This window comes from Phyllostomus hastatus, unplaced genomic scaffold (genome assembly GCF_019186645.2).
Source record: "Phyllostomus hastatus isolate PE091 unplaced genomic scaffold, TTU_PhHast_1.1 phas_contig_537, whole genome shotgun sequence".
Taxonomy (NCBI): domain Eukaryota; kingdom Metazoa; phylum Chordata; class Mammalia; order Chiroptera; family Phyllostomidae; genus Phyllostomus; species Phyllostomus hastatus.
This window is the reverse complement of record NW_025333903.1, coordinates 23268-32738: the sequence shown is the minus strand read 5'-3', so window position 1 is coordinate 32738 and position 9471 is coordinate 23268. Positions and strand designations below refer to the sequence as shown.

The window sequence follows — 9471 nt, the reverse complement described above, 5'->3', positions numbered from 1 at the left end:
CCCATTGTCTACAGTTGTGACCAGGTGCATCCTCATGTTTGCATGGAGAGGCGACAGAGGTCAGATTCTGTGAACTTATCACCTGCTTTCACTGGTTATCACAGGACAACTGCTGATTCTTTGCGGGACACAATGTTAACTACACTGTGGACATAATACAAGTGAGGCCAAACCAAGGCAGGGGTTGGTTTGAAATGTGACCTGAAGTGAACAATAATGACAATGACAGCTGACATTTTTGAATGTTTATTGACTTAATGTAAATCTTTTAGAACTATTCACCTGCAGACAAATATATTACAATAATGCAAAGAAACCTAACTTAGAGTTCTGTAAGACAGAGGAAGAAAGGAGGGTCACCAATGTAGCAAAAGCAGCATTTTTTTAAAGATTTTGTTTATTTATTTTTAGAGAGGGAAGGGAGGGAGAAAGAGGGAGAGAGAGAAACATCAATGTGCGGTTGGTGGGGGCCATGGCTTGCAACCCAGGTATGTGACTTGACTGGGAATCGAACCTGTGACACCTTGGTTCACAGCCCATGCTCAATTCACTGAGCTATGCCAGCCAGGGATACATACGCAGTTGATAGGTCCGACTTACAAGCCACATGGTGGTGTTAAATGCTTTACAATAGTAAACCCCAGCATCTTCCCTCCTGGCTTGGTGTATGGTTAGTTTTCTATCGTTCCAGCTCAGAGTTATTCTCTTTGAAGGTAGCAGAGGCCTGTTATTGAACATCCACTGGATGATGCGTTCTTTTGTGTAGCAGATCAAGACCATAGTATAGACATTCTCTCCGATTTTATACCTTCTAGCCTGGATGACGGGCACTCTCAGATACTCTGTAAAGAAACAGAGAATGTGAAATCTTTGAGAATGTGCTTGAGACACGGAGCCATGCTGCTCCCTCAGAGATCTCCACCACTCACAGTCCACAGCGAGCAATGTAAATGTCACCAGAGTATGTCCTTGACACTTGCAGACAGAAAATTGTCTAAGTTCAGGTGACAGTATGTAAAGTGAAAGCTGCATTTCCTCTCTGAGCCCCTATAAGCTCAGGGGGATTCTATACCTGTTTCCTCACTCATCTCTGTAGTAGCAGCACTCAAAACCCCTTCCCAGTTCTTATGGCTCATAACCTCATCATCAGGTACAATTTTTCTTTCATTAGCTTTATTGTTCTGGTCCTAGAACTTTTTTCACAAACATCGCAAAACATCAGGTTCTACTCCTTATGAAAACATTGATATACTTTGGGGATGGCAAGGTTACCACCTTTGTCCATCTCTGGGGCCAAGGGAAGTTTACAGCAAGTAGAAAAGCATTCAGTTGTTGTTAAACAAATTATTAGTCATTAAGAATGGCCCAATCCAGTGTTCATGGCTTCCACTTTGAGGATTTCTATCAAAAAGGCTTCTCACTCTGAACAAGACTTTATTTTCTTGCCAACTGAGTCAATGTCATGGTATCATTAATCTCTAGAGGGAAGAAGTTAAGCATTTAACAAAAGACATTGACTGTGGGAATAGAAGAAAGGTATTCATGTAATAAAGGACATACATAACAGCCCAGAGCTAACACAATATTTCCCAGACCACATGACTTCTTGGTTGACCAGAAGCCTTTCCTTGCAGCTGCACAGACTTCTATCACCCAGCTGAGGTGTGATTCTATGGGGCACCATTTCTCAGGACATCCTCAAGACTGGGGTTTGAATGAACAACAAATAAAGTCCGGAAGCAAGCAAGCAGCAGGTTGACTACTCGGGCCTCTGGCTCATGAGGTGGGTCAGGTTTTCCCAGGAAGTGTGAGTGAAATGAACCAGTGAGGCAATGAATGCTAGAACAGTGTCCAAGAAGTCATTTAGCAAAAAGACAAAGATAGGCAGTAGCTGATAATGGCAGCAGAATCGTCTGCTTTTCCCTTGGCCATTAAAGTCTCTCTCCACTGACGGCAGGTGAGGACTTGTGTAAATGGAAAATTACATTTCAGAAAATTACAAATTAAGAGTGACTTACAGCAAATGGGGAGCACTGACTTCCTGAAATTGTGGTGCTTGTACAATTTGTGTAAGGGGGCCATGAGATAGAAATGTGGAAAAACTTAAAATTATTCTGTGTGTGAAATGATGATGAGTAACCTAGGGCCTTAAACTAATTGCAAGAAAGGCTATTTTCTTAGAAAAAGAAAAGAAAAGGATCTGAGATGATGGTCTTAGTTCCTGGAGGCACAGAAAGCCTGTCCCTCATGGTCAGAATTTAAAGGACACTGCATGCAGGTTCCAGGCTCAGAAGTGATTTTCGATCACTCATTCATTTCATTCATTACTGATTTATTTCTTCCAAATTCATCAACAGCAACTGAGTTTTTTTTTTTGTTGTTGTTGTTGTTGTTTTTCACTTATTAGTCCCTGAGCTGGTTTCAGGGGTAGAGTGGGTAGTGAGAAGACAAAGTCCTTTTATTTGTATCTGGTGGGAGAGAGTGCACCAAAGAAGGAAACAAATAATTGATATCAAATCCAGTTCAGGGAGGGATGGATGGGACACCTGAGCGGGATGCCTGGGTAATGTATACAGTGATTCTGGTTGTTACTGCAGGTACTTTGGTTCTAGAGTAAAAATAGTCTATGCCTCCATGTTTTCACTCCACACACCAAAAAGTATTCCTATGAGCTGAGGACACATAATAAAAAAAAAAGTCTGTGAATCAGTGGTTTTGGTTCAGAATCCAAAGACCCTCTTCTGTGTTCCCCAAAGTAGAGAAATTAAGTCTATGGCTACAGACAGCCCAAGAGTGAGTTAAATGAGTTGCACATGTTCTGTGTGAGTCTGCTAGAGTGACTGAATCTTCCTGTTCCTCGGTTTGTTCTCAATGAAAAAGGTTATCAGTATGTTAACTGTAAAATATTGTCAGCATGTGACCTTAATCTTGACACAGAAGAGCTGCTCCAAAATAGCATTTCTTATTGAACAACTCCCAGATGTCTTACTGGTCTGGGCTGATCCCTGGTGAATGAGGACCTTCCAGGAGCATCTTTTCTCTTCAGTTTCTTTCTGGAGATGCTGACCTTTTTCTGAAGCTTCCTCAGTCCCCCAGGTCAGTCTGCTATATCCACAGACATTGTCTAACTGTACTCTCCACACACAGACTCAGGTAACACCAAACTCCATTTCTGCCAAAATGTGACTCCTCAGCCTGAGGCAGGACTGGTCACTGCCTCGGGAGCCTTGTGACTCAAGGGCCCATTAACCATCACACACCGAGACCGTTTGAGACACCAAATCCAAACTGGCACAGGCTGCCTTGTGTCCCTGCTTTCAAGAAACCTGGCACAGTATTCTGGGGAGCGGTTTCTGAGCTGAGCTCTGTGTGAGTACCAGGAGGCCTCTCAGACCATGCTCTGACCTAGTATAGAGGGTTAGCCTCAGTTCAAGTCATAGGAACATGCTCAGGGGGCTGAACTGAGAATGGTATCTCTCCGTTGAATTTCTCTCTTCAGACTGACCCATCTGTCAGCAGTGAATGCCTGCAGGGCTGCACATTGGGAAAGGAACTGAGATCTTAAGAAATTTGTCTATACTCTGTGAATCCTGCATTAATTGTCAAAATTGAATCTGAAACAAAATGCAGAGGGGAATGCCAGTAGTGTCCAGGGCTGTCTGTCATGTGTGTGAAATAGGAGTCACCCCACCCAACCTTCAGTCATCAGAGAGCAATCACTCACCAAACAAGTGAAGCAGCCCAGATGCTATTTCTGGTTCTGAATCTGGAAGGTGGACAGCTACAGTGTATGGTCCTATATCATCCACGGTGACATTTTTCAATAGCAAGGATCCATCATCAGTTATCATCTGTTCTCCATTCTCTCCAGGACCACTTAAATGGATGTCATCGGATGTCATCACAGAAAATGCAATTAAATTATTTGTGTCCACACGTTTCCCCTTGTACCACACTACGCCTACAGCCTCAGGAGGCTTATTGCGGACCTGCAGAACTGCATCTTGCCCTTCAGCAGGATAGGTGGACACAACACGGATATCAGCTGTGGTGGGCAGGCTCCAGAAGGTTAAGAGTGAAACTAGGAAATAAGAAAAAAGTGGATCAATATTTATATCTATGTATTGGGACAGAAAGATGAGACCCTGAATCCTGAGTGGGTCTCTTTATCTCTCAGCCTTGGTCTGCAGGTGAGTGTGTGTCTCCCATGGTCAAGGTCAACAGCATGGCTCCCATTACTTCAGCACATCTGAAGCTATTATTTTTTTCCTGTTTCAAATACTATTCTCCAGGTGTTTGTCTTGGTCACCTCATCACTGTGCTTAGACCAACGCTAACACTCAGGGGTAGTCTTGAAAGACACATTTGCTGACCACCTTCTCTAAAGATTCTCTGCCTTCACTTTCTGACCTGTCCTGCTCTTTTTTTCCATGGCTTTTCTGGATACCTGACCTCACATCTATACCTTCCTTGTCCCTCTCTCCTCCATAGAACATGGACTTTCTGAGAGCAGGGCTTGTCTGGTCTTGTAGCTCCAGTGACTGCAACAGCTTGAAAATAGATGGGGATGAATGAATGAGTGCTGTACCTCCTGGGGTTTATCTTCCCATTTCTGGGCTTTGTGGTGATGACAATGTTTGGCTCCCCAGGTTAAATTTTTTTGATATTTCCTGACATAAATCATTATTATTATTACCAGTTTTCAATATTCAATACTCAGTGATTAATAACAGGAAATACACAGCAATCTACATTTTCCTGCCTCCCTCCACTTCCAGATGATGAGATTTTTCCTCTTGCTGGGCCCCCTTACCCATCCTACTCTGCTCCTTGTCCTTCACCCTCAGGTCCAGACAGAAGCCTTCCCTCTTTTCTCAGATCCCTGGGTCTTTAGCAGACTCCAGCCAGTCTCTGGGCCAGATCCTTAGTCTACCCCAAGGAATTATCTCCTACTCACCAAGTAGCAGGAGCCCTTTCCAGTGGACAAGTCCTCTGTGGGTAGAGACTGACAGCGATCCCATGGTGTATGTTGTCTGCTCTGTGGTGCCCGTTTTGAGAGAAGCTTCACTTTTGGTGAGGCTCACAGCAACCGCTGTCCCAAACGGTACAATCTGCTGTGTGTCCTACTGAGCCCTGAGCTTTATTCTGGGGCAAAGTTACCAATCTTGTCATGTGAGCTGGGGGCAGGGAATATGCACATGACCATACCACTCCCTGCTCTAGTTTTAGCCGCCCGTGGCCCTTCTAACCAGTACTGCCCTCCTACGATTTGGTTCCTTGGGAACTCCTGAGGCCTCTCAGCACCACACAAACACACATGCAAACACATGCACACACGCATAAACACACAAACACCCACTCTCATGCTGAGTTTGGAAAAGCACAAGCCTGGAGTTTCTGGGTTTAAGGGTTTTTCCACAGGTTCATGTCAGGTGCCCAGTAGTCTCTCCCAAAGCCTCTTTTCATTTGACTCTTCCCTTCAGAGCAGTAGTTCTTGTGCTAAGTGACAGAAACCTGTCAGAAGGAAGTCAATCCTGCTATGTACCACATCACCTGTGAAACAGTGTAACATTGCAATGCCCAGGTGACACCTTAAAAATGCAGCTTAAGCAGCTGTCCAGCAAATGTGGATGCCCATTCAGAGTGAGATCCTTTGATGAGAAAGTAGAAGCACCTCTCCTGCTGGCCTGTGCACAAGGGAAGTCTCCAGATCCTGTTAAACGGCAGATTCTGACTGGATGCAGTGGGCCAGAGACTCTGTATCTGACAAGCTCTGTGGGGAGGTTGATCTTAATGATCATTTGTGGAGCTCACTTGCAATAGCAAGGTGGACAGGGACATGGGTGTCTTGGGAGGATGACTCACTAATGCCAGCATTGGCATCTGCTGTGTCTTTAGCTTGGGTCTGTTAGAACTACACGGAGAGCCCCAGATATCATCCAAAAAGGGGATTATTTCTTTGTGATACAGAAACCCAGCTGGGCACCAGGTCTTCCCCATGTTCTCAAAAGCTCTCTGGTTTTATTTTTTGCCACATGAAGGTAATAGAAATTACTCTGGGAATGAGAAGTGTTCCAGCTCAGTGATCATTGCAGAGGGGACCCTTCTTCAATCTCAGGTGGTCACCAGACTGGCTTTTGCTTCCAGGGACAAAAACTCAAAACCAGAATTCTCAGTAGGACATGCAGTTTTGGGTGTGAAGTGGGAGATGTCCTCTCTGTGTCCCAGGAAGAAAGGATTGTTGTGAAAGGTCAGGTGCCTGTGGGCTGCCTGGTTCTCAAGAGACAGTTTCAGGTGGAGCATTCCTCTCCAAGTCTGTTTGTAAGACCTGCCCTGTGCTGCTGGCTGCTGGGAAAACCTCTGAGTTATCCCTGGGCAGACTCCCCATGCTTGTCCATGCAGGATGCCAGGCATGGAGTAGAGAGCAGCACAGAAACCCCTGAAAGAGGAGGCTTCAGGGCTCTCTCTGGGTAAAAAATGTCCAAGCTTATACAGCCATGTAATGAGTTTATCTGAGCCAAACTGACCTCATATGCCTTGGAGAAAGCACTCAAATGATTTGAAAAAAGGCAGTTTTTTAGATTATTGTATACATTGTCATCAAAATAGAAGACAATAAATTTAGACAAAATCCAGAAGAAAGTGAAATAAAACATAGCAAAGCAATCTCCAGAATTGGAAAAAAAAAGGCAAAATGGAGACACACGTAGTTTTTACATTGGTGGGTAGAGGATAATTAGCATTTAGAGGACACAGAGAAGGTGTGCAGGGGTCCAGATAACATAAAGGATGCTGTGGTCTCACACACTTGTCCCAGACTCCGTGACGTGAATGGTCCAGAGAACAAAATCACTCTGATGTGTCAAACTTATGCTTCCCAAGATGCACAAAAATGGATCAGGGCTCACTTACATTAAAGACTGACCTTTCTTAAGGAAAATACAAGCCTGCGATGTGACAGCCTGACAAGTGAGAAATTTCTGATAGAAATATTTTGTGAGTATTGTCAGGCTTGCCATGTGACCCCTGAGCTTGTCAGGGATACTGCACAGCCCCTTTCTGCTGACAGTCTCTAGTAGTAGCAGGTGGGCCAGAGCAGTCAAAAGGGAGGACTGGAGAAAGGCCTTTTGGAACAGGGCATGAAGCTCAGGCTACTTCTCCATCTTAGTCAAAGCCCAGTTCCTGTGTCTATTTCCTGTGGATCTCAATGTTGTGCCCTAGAGGACAGAAGCAGACCTGCAGCCAATGTCAGATGCTGCACAGGGTTTCTGCCCAGCACATGGTGAGCCAAGTGAAAAGGTAGGCATTGTCATGAATATTATGAGTCCAGTGTCCAGATCACTGTCCCACCAGGGGCATGTGCTGTGCACTACAGTGCTATCTGCTTTCAAGTATCCAAAAGGAGGGCCTTGTGAAGGTCGTCCTGAGGTTTTTGGAAAATGGTGCTGGCCTGGAGGTTGCATCCAAAGTATGTCCTGTGTGTCCACCATCACTGCATTGGTGGTGATGTAGTGGTGGTGAAGTATGTAAGTCCTTTCTGTGTCCCTGTCTGCTCATAGGGTGGTGAAGCAGGAGCATCTCCAGGTGAATACTCAACTCGGACCCCAGTGTGTTATTTTATGAGGAGAGAATAGGTTCTTTTAGAATCGCAGCATCTGAGAGCTGGAAGCAACCACAGATTCTGGGTCCTATGCCCCATTCTGCACAAAAAAGTTTCACTTGTTCCCCAGGACATCATAAAGTGGGGACATGTCTTCAGAAACAACAGGCAGTCTGTGTCCCACAGACCAAGAATTTTGGGAATGGAAAGTTTTCCCTGATGCCGACAAGGTCAGGGTGCATTCTTTCTTCCCCAGGCAGGAGCTCTTCCAAGGGTTGAGGATCCAGTGTTTCTGTCCTCTCAGGTATCTTTGAGAACAGGAAAACCTCAGACCTGGGGTGATGAGGCATAACTCACAAGGTGGGACTGTGGAGGGCTGTGACTTTGGAGGAATAAAATGTAGTCCAACCCCTCAGTGTTAGGAAGTTCCTTTCAGTCCTCCTGACTGTATGAGAAATAAAAGCCCGACCCTAGCATGTCCCCAAGCAGGTGGCATCCTCCTGTCGTGCTGACACCAGTGCCTGTGTGTCTACAAGAACATAATTTTACGTCAAGTGTCACATAGTGTGACAGGTTTCCACTGGGTAGTTTCCCTCACTGTTTTAATGCATGTTTGTGGAGCATCTGGCATGGCTGGGCCCTGGAAACTCCAAACAGAATAGGACAAGTGTGGGCCCTGTGCTCATCGACTTTTCCTTGTAACAGAACATGCTGTCAGGCAAATCATGGTTCTAGGAACTTAATTATAATCCAGTGAAGGGCCTCAAAAGAAAACTTCTGGTCCCTCCAGAGTACGTAATGGTGTCTCGGCTGGTCTGGGGAACACACAGAGCACTTCTCAGAAAAATATCCACTGGGCAGAAACCTGGAGAGTTAGTGGACATTTACTCCATACAAAACAGAGGGATTAAAAAAAATCTTCCTCAGAAGACTGACGTTGTAGGGGTGATGCTTGGCTGGTTGGAAGAGCCGACAACGTCCATTGCAGGAGCTAAAGAGTTAGAAAGACTGTGGAGTGAGAGTTGCTGTTGAGGTTGTTCCCCTGCTGCACTATGGGTGCTGCTGAGGTGAAGTTGGTGGTGCCCCAGAAAGGCTCCTTCTGCAGAGTAATCCTGTCGCCCCCTGTAGACCAGTAAAAACACGGGAAAGAAAATGTCATGTTACAGTTGGGTATCTTCTTTTTTTTTTTTTTAAGTTTTGTACTTTGTATTCAATTTATACCTTAGGCAATATTTCATAGATCTAAATATAACTGTAGTATAGTTATTGAATTACAGTTGAATATAATGATCTTAACATATTGAAAGTGTGCAATTTATGAAGTGTTTTCAGATGCATGCACCAGAAAAGTTGTACAATGAAAATAAAGGCCATGTCCCTCACTATTAAAGTATTCTCATGCCCTCTTGTAATCTCCTTTTTCTTCACCTCTCCACCTGCTTTTTAAGTGTTAACAGAACCCTCTTCAGTTTTTTTCATTATAAATTCATTGGCACTTTCTGGAATTTTCAAAATTTTTATCATAAAGTGTTTGATGTGAGGCCAAATTTGGCTATATTGACATAGTTCTCTCTTTTTAGTCTCTATTTATATCTCATTCCAGAAATGTATTAATATTGATTATCTATTAATCCTTCATGGACACTTGTGTTCTTCCCAGTTTGGGGCTCTTACAAGTAAACCTGCACACATGAACTTGTGTGTAGACAAGTCTTTTACACAAAGATTCAGCACTTATGATACCACTGAATAGCTATAGAAATAGAAGTCAGGGAGTTACCCCTGTAAGTCTGGTCTCAAGGTCGCACTGCCACGGCCACACTCAGAAGTTAAAAACAACATGTTCTTCTTCACATAAAGCTGTGTCTGTC

General features: G+C 44.4%; 1 protein-coding gene across 1 annotated transcript; it reads right to left on the bottom strand.

Moving 5' to 3' along the window:
- Nucleotides 1–460: 460 nt before the first annotated feature.
- LOC123824101 (carcinoembryonic antigen-related cell adhesion molecule 21-like) lies at nucleotides 461–5118 on the bottom strand. Its single transcript, XM_045847213.1, has 3 exons — nucleotides 4958–5118; nucleotides 3725–4081; nucleotides 461–842 (listed from the first exon to the last, which is right to left on the bottom strand). The coding sequence occupies exons 1-3, from the start codon at nucleotides 5019–5021 to the stop codon at nucleotides 556–558; spliced, it is 708 nt and encodes a 235-aa protein (XP_045703169.1). The 5' UTR covers nucleotides 5022–5118; the 3' UTR covers nucleotides 461–555.
- Between the last annotated feature and the right edge of the window lie 4353 nt (nucleotides 5119–9471).